We start from the raw sequence: 17644 nt of genomic DNA, 5'->3' as shown, positions 1-17644 counted from the left end.
CTTGATTGATGACGCTGCAATTAAACACACGGCCAGCGATGCGGTAATGTCGACAAATGGACATTAAGATAAAATGCGTAAAGGCTGAAAAACATTGCGTGCTCGTGAAAATGAAATGAAAATTCAGCTGGTACCGTTTTGCCGCTGTGGTTACCAATGAAAGTGTGAAGAAAATGCTCTTTAAGTGGTCATTGAAAGTGCCATAGAAGCCGGAGGGAGGATGCACTTGCCACTGCCCTGGAGCAGTTAAGCCGATAGTTTATGGACTCAACCAATGATGAAGAAATAACAATAAAGCGCAAAAAAGCAAAACGTCAAAATCACGAAAAGTCGTTATTAGACGCAAGTCAAAGTCATTGCACAGTGGGGTGCAAAACGATATAAGGTAATTAGCTAAAAATAGGAGCAATTTAATCAGAGTTTACGAACATAAAAAAAATTATTTCAATCCTAAATTTTCATTTTAGATTTTAATAATGCTAATCTTAATAAAATTAGGCATGTATTTGGCTATGATATATAATATATATTGAATAGTTTACAAGGATATCAACTTGTGTTGCTATGCATTAAAAGATAAAATAAAAATTTGCACGACTAAATTTTGTCCCACTGTTCGGTGGCTGAAAAGCAGGCGGAGGCGCTAACCACCTGCCCAAAGTTGCTACCGAGGGCTGTTGTTTTGAAAAACGAAAGTGCCGTGGCTGGAAATTAATTTTCTTTCCTTAACTTTAGGGGCTGACCCTCGCGGGCGGCCGTAACGCCTGATGAAGTGGTCAAAGTGGTTTTCGTGGCTAATGATGCCGATAGAAAGCAGTTTAGATACGCCGTTTAGCATGCTTCCGTTTTGGACAAATCGCTTCCTGACCCAGTGCCAAAACAAATGACTGAAGACACGAACTGGGCAGACGAGGCTGCTACATACAGTTTTAAATATAGGCAAACTTCCGCTCTAAACGTTAATTAATTTCACATGCATGGATATGCAAATGTAAACCAACTAACGGTTCAATGAACTTGCGAACTGCACAAGAAATGCAATTTGCCGATGCGCACTTTTTAATGCACAAGCACGCACCTAAGTTGGATTTACTGCAATGGGTCCAGAACGCCAACTGAGCCAAAGTCGCCGCAGCAGCAGCAGCAACAACAACCGCAGCAGCAGCAAAAGCGGTAGGTAAAGAAGCAGTAAGCAGCAGTTGAGGCAGCAAATCAGTTTGCGGCGAGTGTTGAAAGCGTTCAGACGTAGCAGGCGGAAAAAATAAAAAGCTGTCTCAAAAGCAAAACGAAGGTGAATGCCAAGCGGACAGACTCAAGAAGTGTGGCAAAGTAGAAATTTCTGTTAATTAAGGCGCGTGTGAAAAGTGTGAAAATCAGCGAAGGCGGTAGCCAATGAGCCTATAAAAGTGAAAATTATCTATGCAAAGTGGAGTGGAATGGAAACTCGGTTCTTGCGCCGCAACAGGAAATAAACAGTGATCAAGCTAAATACATATATCGAAGCTCGGAAGACTGGAGAAGGGAGTGGCTTGGAGAACAAAAAAAAAAAGAAGAACAGTGGACTGAAGACAAGCTGATCTGAGGTGATTTCTGAAGCTCTGCTTTAGCTTTATAAATTAATCATAAAAAACTAGAGCGCAAAGCGGAGAACAAGAAACAAAATCGAAATTGGAATTTTAAAATAGCATTTCATTTGTGAGTGTATTTTAGCCAAATATGTGAAATGGAAACAACTTTCTAAATGAACGAAAACAAAAAAGCGCTTACACCCAACAACAATAACAACAACGACGCACAAAAATTTGAATTCGTTTTATTCTTTACGCCCGAGGAAATTGTGTCAGTCCGCGCTGTTTAAGCGTGTGCGTGTGTGTTCGTTTATTGATATGAGTTGCCGCTTTTCGGCGGTCGTCAAGTTTGTGTCTTAAGTCTTTCGTTTAGGGCCCAGTAAGTTGGTTGGGAATTTATATGTCAGTTCGGATGGCCAAACCTATGCGATGAAGATATTGATCCCCGATCTGTCCAATACAGCTCGACAGCTGTTGGTGGTTAGTGGTTCAGCGGGTTCGCTTACTAGGTTAGTCGGTTAGCACCTAGTTGCTTCTGAGGCTGCTTAGTCTGCTTAGTAGGATTCTGCGGAGATTGTCAGTGCGACTTTCTTGCTTTGCGCTTCGCTTTCAGATGCTTCTCCTCTCATTTGCAGCGCTTTAATTTGTTTTCTTCAATTCGTCTCGTTTGTTTTTCTTTTGCCTTTTTTTTTATTTTTTGACTGGCCCCGTTTCGTTGTCTGCGCAACGCACGCAAATTACAAGTTAATTAAAGTGGCCAAAGAATTTGCCGAGAGATCGCATGCAAGCGGAGTGCAGCATCTTCAAATGCAACCCATTGCCATTCCCATTTTCGTCTGTAATTTGTATTTGCTTTCTTGCAAATGGCACCCACGCGAAATTACTGGGATGCCTGGGAACCGAAATAATGGTTGGCATATATGGGAAACGGCTGCGACTTATTGGCTTAATTTGATTTATCGTACTATGCCGCTTTCCCAGCGTCAAAAAAGTATCTATACGTAAATGCAAAGGCCACACAAAAACCAGAAGCGCCGCCATCTCTCTTCCCCTTTCGTAGGATCCATTAGCGGGGTCTTCTGCGCGCAGGTGTGCGAGATAAATTAAAGACATCGAGCCTGCCTGCATCTTGACAACGGCAGCATCCTCACGTTCGTGCATCGCAAACTGTGCGCATCATTTCATTCAATTATTTGCCTTGCCTTGGGTGCCCGAAGAGACGTGAATCGTTGGACAATCTTCTCTAGCCCACGTCCGCCATAAGTTTTCATGCTGGCCTTGGCTGCCTTTTCTAAACTGTCAACTGTTTGCCGCTGCTGCAGCCAAATTTTCACTTTTCATCTGCACAAAAGGTCATAACATCGATGCAGCTGGTATAGCCATTGCCTCGGAGGAGTTTTCCTGGCTTGGGTGTTGTTAGCATTCAGATTTGTCGGCTCCTTGGGGTAGTCGACTATATAAATAACGAACAAAATGAAAGAAAGACTTTCCTTTGTGCTGAACACATTTGCATAGACAAGAAGAGAAAACCAAGTTCATAGGGAAGAGGGAAGAGCTCTTTTAGCCTGACAAATGTCTTCATCATGATGATAGGAAGCTAAAGCGCAGTCAAATCAATCACCCGACCTTTGGATGGGATGCCATATTACCGCAAAACGGCCAGTTTAGTCAGGAGTCATAACCCCGTGCGCGAAAATACACATTAAAATGGTAAAAATAGCAACAACCAGAGCAGCTTCGGTGCTTCACGCCTTGTTGGGCAGTCAACTGAGATGACAGTGAAGATCATGATGACGACGCCGATGGCTGAGTGCGATTACCTAAAGCCGGAGACGACTGTGCTGCTGTAATAGCCTGGCCAAGATGACTGTTATGACTCTTGCTGCACGGTCGTAATAGTTTACGCTCATGTTAATGACTCTTGCTTTCGATGGAAAGCCAAAAATATGAATGGTTTTGAATTTGCCAAGACAAATTGAACCCGTCTAAGAATAAGCCATAAACTGTTTTTTTTTTTGAAAGCGTGCGAGTGTCGTCTGAGGTGCACTATAGTCATAAATAAACAATTAATAAGACGACATTCATCTGATATTTCGGAAAATTAAATCCAACTTAATAACCAGCAGTGACCGCCCCCTCGCTTTAACTTTCCTTTGCCTTTTGTCATTCGCAGACGACTGCAATTAAAAACAAAGCCAAGAAAATAAAGCCAGAGTGAAAATGAAAGCTGGCCGCGCCTTCGGCTGCCTTTTCTGGGCTCTGCTCTATTGTGTGCTCTATCTGGATCTGGTCAGTGGGAACTCCGCCGACGATGAGCTGATGGACTTTGATTTTGCGGATTCAAATGATGCTGCTATGGAGGACTGGCAGCTGGATGATCTGGAGGAGGCAAAAAAGGCGGAGCAGGCCGAAAAGAAGTTGGAGTCGAATATGCTGGACTTTAGCGTAGATCTGGATGAACCGGAGCCGGAGAAACAATTACCACCTTTCGATTGGCGAGAAAGGGTTTTAAGAAACGCTCTGGCCAAAGCCTTGGCGGATGAGGGATTGCGCCAGAAGTTCGCCGAAGTTTTGCCCATTTTAAGAATGCTATCTTCTCAACAGCGCCTGGCTCTTTCCGCTTTGATCTCGGCTCAGATGAATGCAAAAAAGGGGCACGAACTAAAGTTTGAACAGGTGTGTTTGAGAACGTTTTTAAAAAAATATTATTTTACATTACATTGCATTAAAAAAAAAAACTGGCTAATGATTTTTCTAATTTAATCAGGTTCGCATGATGTTTGGCAATGAAAAAAAGCTGCTTTTGCCCATAGTGTTCGACATCGCAAATCTCATAAAGAGCTCTACCCGCAAGTACATCAATCTGGGTTCTGATCTGGCTTCATCTGCCCTTTACCATACTCCCATCAATCGTCGTGAAGATGATTTGACTCCAGAAGAGTCCCAACAGGATGACCAATTGGGCACCATTGCTGTGGAAGTTGAGCCAAAAAAGGTCTCTACTGAGGAGGTGCAATTGGAGTCTCTAGAGGACTTCTTTGATGAGATGGGGTCAGAAGTGCTTGATCCTCAGATGATCAATGAGGCCCTGACAGGTGATCTTCATGATAACAAAACCAAGACTTTTAAACCAGAAAATCATGGTCAAAGAGTTCGACGATCGGCAAACGAGTTTGTTCACAAATTGACCCGATCCGTGCCTGCTTCTGTGACCGAGCAGCAACTTTTGGGTGGCATTGCTGGACGTACCATCAAGCTGAATACCACAGCTTTTCAACAGCCAAGTAGCCAGGAGGAGGAGAAGATGGCCTCCTCCAATGGTGGCCAGTCATACTCTGAGGTGGAGGATCTGGCTTTTGCTGGTCTTAATGGCACGGAAATCCCCCTGAGCGCTGATGAGCGATTAGATCTGCAAAGAAACAGCGCCGAGGAGACTGAGGAACCACTACCAAGTCCAGAGGAACTCATCGCTGGACCACGTTACCGACTGGGGAAAAGACCACTGCCTGGTCAAAAATCTGGATCTCCCATCAAACGAAAGAGAGTCACATCCTCCTTAAGGGGAAGACCGAAGACCGCCGCCAGTTCCCATAAACCCGTGGTTACACCACCCAACAAGAAATGCGAACGATTCACCAGCAACATGTGCATCCGAACCGACGACTATCCGCTGTAAGATTCCCGTAGCTAGTTGGTGAGCGGTACTCCCAGGGTCCTGGTTCCGGTCCATAGTCCTTAGCTCTAGTTTAGTCCGAATTTTAGCCATAATAAAACTTTAATTTATGAATCACACTTGCCCAACTTTCCCTTGCACTTATGCTTAGTTATTGGTTTTGGTTAGAGTTGTTGAATGAAGTCTACCGTTGGAAACTGCATATATTATTTTGAAATCTTAGTGAACAGATCATGGGCAGCATTAGGCGTCACAAAAACGCCATGTCCGCTCTATTGGCCGAGTTCTACGACAAGCCCAATAACAATCTGGAGTTTAGTGATGACTTCGATGACTTCAGCCTGAGCAAAAAGAGGTAAGTGAAAAAGATCATCAAAGATAGCAAATAACTGACAATAAATGTCATAACATAAGTTTTGACTATAAAAGTTTTAGGAAACGTGATCATTTCGAAATTGTATATTGAAATTGTCGTTGAATCATATGAGCATAAGCCACATAAAGTCATTTTCTTCACAAAGTTATGATAATAAAATAATATATTAGGTCACACAAATTTTATTACACTTTTATCAGTTATATTGGCATTATATTTCGTAAACCAATGAAAAAAAACAATGTGTAGGAATATACTTTTATATTAGTTTTGAAAAGACCAATTAAAAAGCCAAATGCTCGACGGTGAATTTTGGTAAAATATTTCATTTTTTTTTTCACATTAAAGGCGTGAAGACGAAGGCAGCGCAGGTGGGATGTGCCAGAGCGTGGTACGTTATGCCCGACCCCAGAAGGCCAAGTCAGCTTCAGGAGAATGGAAGTACATAGTGAACACTGGTCAGCACACGCAAACCTTAAGATTGGAAAAATGCAGGTGGGTGAAAATAATTTTTCACTTGAATAACATGGTATTAACTTGCAATCTTTGCATTTATAAACAGTAATCCCGTCGAGAGTTGTTCCTACTTGGCGCAGACTTACCGTTCCCACTGCTCGCAGGTGTACAACTATCATCGTCTATTAAGTTGGGACAAAGTGCGTGGTCTCCATGTGGATATTTTTAAGGTGCCCACCTGTTGCTCCTGCCAAGTGGATGGTTATCGCCAGCAGTTTCCACCGCTCTCCTCCATACAAGCCAAAGATTACTCTCCCCAGTCTCCTGTCATAAATCATAGTCATAATGGGTATAGTACCATAAACGAGGAGGATCTGGACTATGCCGAAGAGAGCGAGGAGGACGAACTGGGTCTTCGATATCCCTCTTTCAACAATCGGGAGACAAATGAACTGTATTCCAGCAGTAACAAGGTGCGCGTAAAGCTGCCTGGTATTAGCAGCAGTGTGGGTCCATATCTCAGTCCCCCTGATGATGACGAAGATCGCTATGGCGGATACAAGAGCTCCAGTTCCAGTTCCAAGAAGTATTACAGCCAGGTGAGCCGCCGGCGGCCGCAGCATTCAGAGGCGCGTCTGGACTTGGATTTGGCGCCAAGCGAGACGCATTCGGACCAAGAGGTAAACCTATTCGCTGGCCCACCAAACGGCGGTGCAGAGAAGCCGCGTATCCCGCTGAATCGCAAGCGTATTTATGCCTCCACCCACACAGCCCCCACCACCGCAACATCATCAGCATCATCATCTTCAGTACCATCGCCCGCAGGAGGAGCTGCCGTCCGCCTACGATTTCCACAGACCACAAGTCTACCAGCCCGAACGGGAACAGCTGCCCTTAGTCCGGGATCCGGCTTTGTCTCCGGTTTCAGCGCCAGTGCTGGCCTCTCCAGCGCCTCCTCTGCCCATGCCGCCCATGCCCATCAAGCAGGTGCCATCGCACCACCAGGCGCACCACCAACAGCCTCACCACCATCTTCACCAGTCAACCGGCAAGGTGGCAGCAAATCGCGACCCCGCTTCTATGCACCACCAGCCACCACGACGACCAACACAGCAGTGGTTACCGGGTCAGCGTCGTCCCTTTCGACCGAGCGCACCACTCAGTGGGAGCGGGATCAGTCGACGTCACTACCACAACCGCCGGCAGTCTATCCAGTGAGCTCGATCTTCCCCAGCGGTGGTGGCAGCGAGATGTCGGGCAAGAGGATTAACTATAACTACCACCCCATTATCGATTTCTTCGAGAAGAATCGCAAGGCGGAGGCGGCGGCTACAGTCAGTTCCATCGCAGAAGAGTCCCGCATAGTGGAGCAGCGTATATTCCCGCAGAATTCCCCCAAATCTCAACAGAATGGCATGGGCTTGGGCATGGAGACAATCACTGGAGTTTACCAACATCCCATTCCGGTGCCCAAAACGCACGAGAGGCGTATGGGTTACCGGGCACATAACGGTGGCGTGGGTGGTGCAGGTGCTGTGGGTGGTGGTGCTGGTTTCGCTAGCGATAACGCCTGGCTGCCCATGGTTGTGGAGTAGCTTAAGTCGCATGAGTCCATCAAAATCAAAGTCCTCAAATCCCCGAAATCTAACGTATTAACGCCGATGCCTTAGCTCGTAGTCTCTGCCGTTCTCGCCAGGAGCCTAATCTTGTAGTTTGTCTACCTGGCTCCTAATCTCAACCCCATTTATCCCAAAACCCACTCTAATGTTTAACCAACTATGTTTATTTATTTATTTATTTTGTAGTGTGTAGTGCAAAGATTAAGAGATGACCTCGTTTTTGGGGGAGGTTCAATTGGTCAAAAGCTTGGTTGGTTTGTCACGAGAGTTCTAGCAATAAATATAATTTATTGAAATCTTAACACGTGTTTGTTTCTTTAAGAAATGTGTCGAGTTTACTTTTACACTCACTGTACTTCTGTTAACACTGAAGCTAACAGAACAAATATTATAGCATCTTTTAGGCGCTTTTTAAAATTCTGACTTCTGTTAACAAAACAGGCATGCGCAACGGCATTGCCATTAAAAGAGCTGTTTTGTTTTATTGATAATATAATCTTGTAATAAATTCAAGTACAAGGCAATTAAATAAAGTCCTACAATTCAATGTTAATTATGGTGCTTTTTAATTTAAAACGTGACTAATATAGACATTTGTAGTATTTAATAGTTTGCAGCTTAATCAAATGTAGATGTTTGGAAGAAGATTTAAATACAATTATTTGCAATGAAAAGTTTACTTAAAAATTCAATTAATTACGTACCTTGAAGAGTCAAAGAATTTATTAAAATTACAAACAGAAACAAAAATTTTTTTTCCACTCACAAAAAATCTCATGAATATATTTATTCCTATTAGATATTCCCATAGAATATCAAAGTCCGCATAAATCATTCCCATCTAAAGACCGCATTATTCCCCATATTTTTAAAACACCCAAATTAAATGGACAGTGCATAAATTAATTCACCGTTCGCTCTGCCTTTCGCCCAAATGACACAAATACCAAATCAGTGGCTTTCGGCGAAGTTCAAGTTGAGGGTCAAGTGGCGGGCACTAATGAGATTCGAGACTGCGAAAATAAAAACACTTACCCACACGATCGAAAACTGAATTCAAGACAGAAACTAGTTTCTGCACAGCAACCAGAAAGTTGCAATGTGCCAAGCCACCGTTGTGGCGTATGCAAAGTGGGTTTCTAAAGCGAAACACGGCTTGAGCCCCGACTTTGACCAGTTATAACATTGGACGTTGAACGTTGCAACTTGCATCTGGCAGCTACTTGCAACGTCACTTCGGCTGGCCAGATTCGCTTTCATTTGCGGCCGAAGCTAACAAACGGCCGATGACGACGACGATGACGACTTCAAAAACATCTATCTCGTCACGAAAGAAAGAAAGAAAGAAAGGCTCGTGGCGCGGTGATCAAACTGGAAAATTGGAAAAACGGCGAGGAAATGTTATAAAGCCACAATGATAGCACACTTACTGCACAGTTGTCGGTTGGCCGTCGAACGCGAAAGTGAAAAGTTGCATTTCCCCCGACCTTGGGATAGAGAGAGTAAAAGTGCAATGGCTGTGCTAAGGACATACTTTTTGCTCCTCTTCTATTTACAACTAAGCCAGGCGATAAAAGTGGATAGTGGGAGCAAGGAAGGAGATTCCAGTAGCACTCCAAGTCCTCCTCTTTATAGAGTATCGAAGCCCGAGCACAAGAAACCGGAGAACAGGGTTCCACCGCATTTGCAGGACATACGTCCTGGTTACGTCGATGATGATGCGGGAGATGTGATCAGGATTATTGAGCCTCCTCAGCACTTTCAGCAGCTGAAACGTCTGCGTCAACGGCAACCTTCCAATCCACCTGTGGTTTGGGAGCAACCACGGAAATTGGCCACCAATAGGTTGAAAATCATGCCACAAGGAGACCTCCTCACGCAAGAAACCCAGATTCAAAATGGTCCTAATCAGCTACAAATACCCGTGGAAATCTTGGCCTCTGTGCGGAAAACAGAGCGTCTATTGCAGCGGCAAAGACAAAAGGCAAAGTTTCCGCTGGTAAGACAACGACATATCCAGCGACAAAGTCACACGTTGATAGCTCAAAAGGCCCTGGAACAGCAACTTTACCATCGAAGCCAGCAGCAAAGACTAAAAGCACTGTTAAGTCGCAATCAGGAGCTTAAGAGAAGTAAAAGAAACCGAAGGGATGTGCCTGTAAAGTCAAAGGAACCTTATGATGTACAAAAGGGCCTGAAGTTGGTGGCCCACATTGGGGATCTACTGAAAAATGCAACACAATATCTACCCGACGAGGGCGTCACCAATGAGGTGAAGAGGTCATCAATTTGCAGCAATGCAACCAACTGCGACAATCGGCGACGTCGCCAAAGACTTTTCAAACAGCACGACAAGTCAGCAGAGCGGGAAAAATTAAAGGAGAGGCGGCGCAACTTCCGGAATAAAGAGGCAACAACCACAACAGCAGCAACAACCAAGGCGACAACGACGACAACAACAACCACTGGCAAATCAGTGTTTTCAAGTGCCAATTCACTTGCGGAAACTTCCGCAACTCCGCTGGCCAGTCGCCTGGTGAATTCACGCAAATCCAAATCCAAATCGCCAAATAACAACCGCAATAGCAACTGGGGCCGCAACGATGACTCCATACTCTATGCGGATGTAATGACAAATATACGCAACTTGTGGCAGGAGCACGATCAGTTGGCGGGACCAAGGTTTATTGCACCTGACGAGGTGGCCAACAATACGGACTATCGCACCTTGGACGTTTATCTCAAGCAGCTGGATGATTTGGCCAAAAAGCTACCCACTGTGGCTCCCATTAGTGGTCTCAACAAGGAGGAGCTGCAGCGAGCTACGCCAACGCCCAGTTGGTACTTGATAAACTCAGAGGGAGGGATCTTTGAGACCCGACTGGATAGTCAAACTAAACCCTCGTCGTCCCTATTTCATCGATTCCCCGACATGCCCAATCAAAATCAAAGTGTGTCCACATTGGACTTGGAGTAGACATTGCTCTTAAAGTTTTAAGCTAGTTGTTACTTATTTATTTACAAAGAATAAAGTATTATTACTGCAACGGAGTTAGAAATGAAAATTTCTAAATGGCATTTACGTTAGTTTTAATTAAATGCAACTTATATAATTATTAAGTTATTAACAAGTAGTTAACTTATTAACCCTGCAACTCTTCGCCTCAACTCCTCCAAAGCTACATCTCTGGCGGATTCTTGGTGGCCAACCAAGCATTTAGCTCCGCTAATTACAACAACTCCCAACTCTCAAGTCACAAGTTCTTGGCTAATGCGGCAATTTAGATAAGCCCTAGCTGGCAATTAGCCCCGAGCTTGAATCCAAGCTGCCAAACGTGCGAAACGCATTGTCCCAAGCCCTGACCCCGCCAGACATGCAAAGTTGTGAGAAGATTTTCGGCAATTAGGCAGGTACATGGAAATTGAGTGGCTCAGATGAAGCGGAAGAAAATCTGACCTGACCTCTCTTACACGGGAAATATGTAGATCTGTCGGATCTCTCATTCAGATAATACTTGTTTTGGTTTCTGATCTACGTAATAGTTTTGCGGGGATTCTTGGAACATTTTCATTTCCACAATCGTTTTTTTTTTTTTTTTCGCTACCAAGTCTGAAGTTTTTGGGCGTCGTTTTTTTTATGGGATTAGAATGTTGTCCGGCCACTTTGACAAAGAATTATTTAATTTATAGAGCGTGTGTTGGGTTTTTTATGATTATTATTTGGTGTGTTGGCGGGACGAGCGATAAATTAGAGTGGATCGATAGCGAAGAGTAGAGAAATCGGTCTACATTATGTAAGCAAATGAATTTCTGGCCTTTAAAGAAAAGAAGAGGGGCACTGCCCATTGCGACATTGACCCCACTGATCGCAGCCAGCGGGCTGAATTGGTGGCGGAGTGGGCGGTGGGTGGTAAGAGAAAAACAGGCAAACAAACATTGGTTGGCCCAAAGCATTGTAATTAGTAGTCGGTCATGCAAGAAATAGAAGCCTCCCACCAACCCCCCTCTTGGCCAATTCATTGATGTTTCGGAGGGGGTTTTCTTTGAATTGTTAGAAGCACACGCAGCTGGAGTCGCCCAAATTGAAGGGGGAACCGTTTTTCGCTTAGACAATTGTTTTGTCGCTGCGCATTGATGGCAATGCGGCGTTGCAAGAATCGCTTTTTGGCCATTATAAAAGCACAGTGCACGTTTCCAGCGTCAGTCAGTCAGTTTTTGTAAGCCCCGAGTGGCATTTCCATTTCCAATACTTTGTTGTTTGCCCAAAGAAAATCCGCCGAAATACTCACCAAAATGTTCCAAGCCAGAACCGTTTGCCTGCTGCTCGCCCTCAGCCTTTTGGCCATGTTCTTTGTCGGATCTGAGGCCCTGCCACGCCCACAGGAGGGTCGTGAGGAGGGCGGCGATCAGGAGGCGAATGTAGAGGCTGAGGAGAAGGATCTGGAGGGAGCTGCATCCTTTGGATACGGATACTACTCGTCACCCTACTTGGGTGGCTACTACGGCGGATATTGGCCACATTACAGCGGCAGTTACTACGGAATTGGTAAGATTATAAGAAGAATAGAGTAAAAATATTTCGTTCGGAAATTCGGGAAATTCGTGACATGGAGGATTATGTTCTAATTTTGATAAAGATCAAAACGGGTATAATCTTTGAACTTACTTACTCGCAGGTTATCCATACTATGGAGGTTACTACGGATTGCATCATCACCATGGGCACTATGGACACTACTTCTAGGAAGGGTTCTTAACCCAACCAGAAATAAATACTTTTACAGCCTCAGTAGAACTCTATCAGCACCAGACATCTATCAGCACTAGAAAAAATAGTACATTTAGTAATAGAAGCCGACAGAGAATAGCCATTAATAGCCAGCACTAGACTCAATAGCCAGACGATGCGTTCTTGACCGGATAGCGAACAGATTAACTGCACTGCCCCTTGGGCGAGGATAATTGCTTCAATAAAGCATAAAATCACAAAAAAAAGAGTACAACCAACTAAATATTACATAAATAAATGTTATACTTTGTACAAATTAATGCCTGCGTGCTTGATGGCTACTGTTGATTGTTTTAATTTTACTCCTAGCTCTTTATTTTATGCCATCGTAAAAACCTCATGAAGCGAACAGCTAATTTGCAATTCAAATGGAGCTAAACAAAAATTGGCTCCATATCGTTAGCCTAATCTAATTAATAGGGGTTTTATTTCAGAAGCAAATTAACTGTACAAATTGGCAAGAACTTAAGCGGACGTTAGACGTAAAAGTTTGGTAACAAACGACAGAAAAGTACAAGTAATCTTCGGTTATTTGATTCCTGTTGTACCCCTCGGCGTATGCGTAATTTGTGAGTGGAATACCATAAATCTCTTAAGGCGAGCGAGCATTGTGTAAGCCAAGTGTCTCAGATTCTCAAAATAAACTCGCCGAACGGTGCTGCCCAAGACTATTTGTCTTGATCGGATTTTGACAGGCAACAATCGGATATTGGAAGTCAGACATCAAGTCCGAAAGGTCACGGAAGCGACGGACAATGGACATCTAAGATTAACGGCCGGCAGACGGCGGCGATGGTGCGACAATAATCGTTTGATTTCACAGAGAAACTTTAGCATACATTTTATTCAGTTGATCTAAGGTCAATCGGTAGCCGAGAAACGAAACTCTCCGTTTGACCTCTGTGCATTGACACTTTTCTTCGTGGCTTACAAACGTCAAAATCAAGAACGTTTCATTGATTTTTCTTTGATTTTTATTCACATTCCGAGGGCCGGATTTAGCTGTAGACAATAATAGCGTTAAATTGGTTATTAAAAGATCGTTTAGCATTTCATTGTTGATCTGAAGCGTGACTTAGCTCAAAATATTGCTTAAATATGATTATTATTTATTCATCAGGTTGGAATGACTCACTTAAAAAATCTTGCCAAAATGGATAAAAAACTTGTTTTAATTAGAGCTGGGAGACTTTTGTCTGGTTAGCTTCTGCTCTTTGTGGCTCAATAAATTAAGTCAGTTGACGGTAGCACCGACATTCATTGCACTTTCTCACAGTTGCCGGACTTCGCCAATGGGTTTCTCTAGATCATTTCGTTTTTTGGATTCATAAATCACTTGGCAATAGGCCAAAAATATCAGACTGATTATTTGGCTAATTCTTTGTTTGTTTTAGTTAATTTTACCCAAAGCTGTTTGCGTTTCGTTGATGTTTTTCTTCTATTTATAACTTTCATTAGCTAAAAAGGTAGATATTGAAATTCATTGAAAAACGTTCGGCCATTGTTATGTGGAAAAACCACTGAAATTATAACCACTTCTTTATTTTTATGCTGAGTTATTGTATCTTTCGTGGTATTTAATTTGGGCATCGAATAAAAAAAAAGTTGGCATGAAAAAAATATCAAAAAATTTTAAGACATTTTAATACATAATTTACGAGCCCATTGAAAAGTCAGAATAAAAGTTATGAGAATTCTACATTTTTATTATACATTTTACTTGTGATCCACTGTATAATCTGTTTATTTTTTCGTGATTAAAAAAAAGCGAAGTAATAATTTGATTTGCATCCGAGTACCTACTTGTTTACCCATGCGTCGTGGGTCGCTTTATATCTCAATTAGACGCTAAGACGATCATCATTAGCGTAGTGGTGGCGAGTGCATTCAAAGCGCAGTGCGCTCTTGATGCGATAATAATTTCAGTACAGTAAATTATCAATCTATATGCCGATGGCATTAAATCCCGTCAGCGAGACGGCTTAAAGGTGTCGCAATCTGGCTTCAGCAGCAGTCGCTTTGAGAAGTTCCTGCTGCGACAGGTTCGTGTCTTAAGTCTTTCGTCTTTCGTGGAATTAACATGTCAAGCACGTATTATTTCAGGTCGAACAACAATTCCCATCCGCAATGTTGTGGCAGTCCCGGGCCAGCATTCGATTCTTCCTTGCCACCAAGGACGCTGCGGCTTAAACGCACTTGAACCCTTGTAAAATTATACACTGGAAAATATTAGTTTTATTTAAAAGAAAATGTATTGAATTATATATTTTTTTTTTTTGAGTAAAATCGGAGTATTCCACAACAGTCCAAAAATAAAATTTAATACAGTGCTCTTTTCCTAAAAACAGTTTTGAAATTTTTCCAGCACTGGCATCCTGGATTTGTCCCTCAAAGTTGGCCATTGAACTTGCGGCAAAACTTGTTTTCCCCTCGTTTTCTTATCGTTTCTGCGGCAGCTGCTGGCGTGGCTTTTGTGGTTAAGAGTCGAGGCGAGTTGGCCGGATTGTAATGGTAAGCATTTTGCATACCAAAGGTATTAAATTCTTTCGACTTTGACCTTGCCCAATCCGATCTTCGCGTAGGTGAATAGAGCACAGCAGGGTGTACCTTAATGTGTGTGGCATGCTCGACTTGGCAAGAGGCAAGGGCGATCAGTTGTGGCAGAGCAACCCACCGAGAAGTCCGCTCCAAATGCAACAGACCAGAAACCCGACCGAATAAAGAGAACTTCTAGGCTTTTGGAGACTGCTCGTTATTTAATTTCCAGTCAATCTCTTTAATTAGCTGTTAACTTCCGCAACATTTGCGCCAAAGAACGCTTGTCTTGTCTTGCCAAAAAAAAATAAAACACAAAATTCCAAGATACAAGCAACCTCCCAACCAAGTATTTATTCGTTGTGGGTGCGTTCAATGGCTGAAAGTGATTTATGAACGCCTGCTGTGCCATAGATATTTATGGCAATTGTTTCGCTTTGATTTGCGAAGCCATTTAAGGCTTTAATTAAAGTGCTTAGTACTGGGAACTAGTCTACTAGACTCCGCGACGGAAACGACGCTCTGCCCAAAAACTAAGTCAAAAGCTTCCATTAGCCAAGTTAGCAGACAAGTGCTGACAGGAAGTTCTCATCTCTCGGTTCTAGCCATGAATTATGACCAATTTTGACCAAGAAGCGACCAAGCGTTTTAGAAAGGCAAAATCCTGTGCCACTAAGGTCACATTCTGGTCCGTTCGAACGCACCAGAACCCGTTCTCCAGTCACTTCCTCCATTGTAACAGGATCAGCTTGGGATTCCGCTTCATGTGCTGGCCATTAAGCGGGTATTCTGATTCTCAGACGTCGGATGCCGCGGCGACCTTGAGACGAGAGTGCAAAAAATGTGTTCAGATGTTCGCTGCTGCCCCGATCTCTCGGTGTGTAGGTTGCAATTAAGCTGAACTTGTTATGGTCGCTGGTTTCACTTCGGTTGCTCACCGACGTTGGCTTTATGACCGAAAAAAATGTGCTTAATGAAAACGAACCGACGCCCCATCCATCTCACCATCTGCCACACCACCCCACCCCCTCCCACATTAAGCTAATCGCTCCGAAAGTTGTTATAAATTTGTCACTTAAATTCATTACATCGATTGGATCCATTGTCACTCGCGTAATTAGATATTGATGAATGGGCCTTTGTGGGTGGTTCCCTGAACGTGTGGGGTATGTAAACTGTTACAGAAAGCTTGACCTTACGCAATTAAATTTTCTAAAATAATGTTAAAAAAGTGAACTACTTGTTTTTTCAACACATATCGAATTTTTGTTTTTGTTTACATTTTTTAATTCAGTATGTACAAGATATTTAATGGAAATTATACTTGAAAACTTTTTCATATTGAAGAGTATTTTGAGTCTGTGTCTGTTGAAGTTTAACTTTAATTAGTCACTGATGATTGCAAATTTATTTTCAAATAATTTGTAGCAGTTCGATTGATACAAGTAGTAAACGTTAAGTATTTTATAACACACATTTTCAGAATCTTTAAATAAATCTAGCTTAAATTTAATTAGCTCGTGTTTGTGTCATTTACCTTCTCATTTTTATTAATAGCCAACCCATCACCTAAATTAAAAGGGTATGACAGACTGCGTCTTCTCGAGTTTTACTTTCATTTGTCATATTTGATTATTTATTTGTGAATATTTTGTATCGGTTCGATTTGAACATGAGGTAAAGCGCCCTGAGGTTTAATGAACTGTTGGCGGATTTGTTTTTGGTGAAAACCATTGGGGCTGAATCACCTGCTGATTATTATTGTTGGTTGTTGGTTTAATGAGCGTTTACCTTGCGGTTGACGCTGCTGGTAATTCATTTGTATGCCATGGGCGAAATTGTCCCAGCGAAATGCATAAAAACTTCAGGGGGCTTATATTATTTATGGACTTGGGTACAGGGAATTTTAATCAGGTTCTAGCCACATCCTAGTTGCAGTGTTAATCCCTGTTAATATTCATTTATTATTTCACTTCCAAATTGTAGAGGATCAGACAGCTTGCAATCTGTAGCTTAAAATTCCTGAGTGATTTGCTTCGCATTTGTGGGCATGCTAAATAGTTGTTAAAAGCTTTTAGTTTTAGTGCTAAGCCGCTTAGCCGAATAGAATTTCTAGTTAGCCACGCAAATAGAACTCCGCCTGAAATGCGACTCATCTGTGGCAACCGTCGATCATCTCTGATCTAGCTCTCTGGTTTTTAATTATCGGCTGGCAATAAACGATTTCAGTTCAAGTTGTTAATGGCATTTCGTTATGTATGTTTCATAGTTTTGAAAGTTGAAATACTTGAGTCGAATCAAATGGTTGTTGTACAACACAACGCATCTTGTACGGGTATCTTCCGGTTTTTCGTCCGATTTATGATTATTATTAATAATTGAATTTCTATTTGTTCGACGAGCCGTGAACATAGACCAGCATCTTTTTGTGGCTTTGTTTCGCTTGCAGGGTTTTTTCATCTTTTTTTTTTCTGTTTTGATGATTAGAGCTTAATTTAATGGAATCAACAATGGAAACCGTTGCTTGATCGATTGTCTAATTTGTCAGCCAAAGGATTAGTACACAAATCAACATTAATATGCCATTAAAGCGGCACGAACAAGGTTTTGCCCCTCATCTCTCCCTCA

General features: G+C 42.7%; 3 protein-coding genes and 1 long non-coding RNA gene across 11 annotated transcripts; all 4 read left to right on the top strand.

Annotated features, from left to right (window-relative positions):
* The first annotated feature begins 1210 nt into the window (after positions 1 to 1210).
* On the top strand, positions 1211 to 7992 carry NT1 (Neurotrophin 1). Of its 7 annotated transcripts, NM_001169877.2 has the most exons (7): positions 1211 to 1583; positions 3742 to 4244; positions 4336 to 5240; positions 5465 to 5596; positions 5966 to 6112; positions 6180 to 6753; positions 6845 to 7992. In NM_001169877.2, the coding sequence occupies exons 2-7, from the start codon at positions 3789 to 3791 to the stop codon at positions 7289 to 7291; spliced, it is 2661 nt and encodes an 886-aa protein (NP_001163348.1). In that variant the 5' UTR covers positions 1211 to 1583; positions 3742 to 3788; the 3' UTR covers positions 7292 to 7992. The 7 variants fall into 7 exon arrangements, with proteins under 7 accessions (NP_001163348.1, NP_001261418.1, NP_729009.2 ...); NM_001274489.1 differs by having other exon boundaries at positions 1211 to 1291; positions 6180 to 7992; NM_168090.3 differs by having other exon boundaries at positions 6180 to 7992.
* A 1151-nt stretch (positions 7993 to 9143) lies between these two features.
* On the top strand, positions 9144 to 10788 carry CG13720 (uncharacterized protein). The gene has a single exon (NM_139656.3). It carries the CDS (start codon positions 9206 to 9208, stop codon positions 10667 to 10669), a length of 1464 nt encoding a protein of 487 aa, NP_647913.3. The 5' UTR covers positions 9144 to 9205; the 3' UTR covers positions 10670 to 10788.
* A 1078-nt stretch (positions 10789 to 11866) lies between these two features.
* On the top strand, positions 11867 to 12761 carry CG13721 (uncharacterized protein). Its single transcript, NM_139655.2, has 2 exons — positions 11867 to 12238; positions 12369 to 12761. Exons 1-2 carry the CDS (start codon positions 11986 to 11988, stop codon positions 12434 to 12436), a joined length of 321 nt encoding a protein of 106 aa, NP_647912.1. The 5' UTR covers positions 11867 to 11985; the 3' UTR covers positions 12437 to 12761.
* A 1667-nt stretch (positions 12762 to 14428) lies between these two features.
* Positions 14429 to 15910, top strand: lncRNA:CR44709 (long non-coding RNA:CR44709). Of its 2 annotated transcripts, NR_133167.1 has the most exons (3): positions 14429 to 14523; positions 14585 to 14992; positions 15064 to 15910. It is a non-coding gene; the product is annotated as a long non-coding RNA:CR44709 (long non-coding RNA). The 2 variants fall into 2 exon arrangements; NR_124784.1 differs by lacking the exon at positions 14429 to 14523 and having other exon boundaries at positions 14845 to 14992; positions 15064 to 15332.
* Positions 15911 to 17644: the final 1734 nt, after the last annotated feature.

This window comes from Drosophila melanogaster, chromosome 3L (assembly GCF_000001215.4).
Source record: "Drosophila melanogaster chromosome 3L".
NCBI lineage: Eukaryota > Metazoa > Arthropoda > Insecta > Diptera > Drosophilidae > Drosophila > Drosophila melanogaster.
The sequence above is the reverse complement of the archived record's forward strand: the minus strand, read 5'-3'. Positions and strand labels throughout refer to the sequence as shown.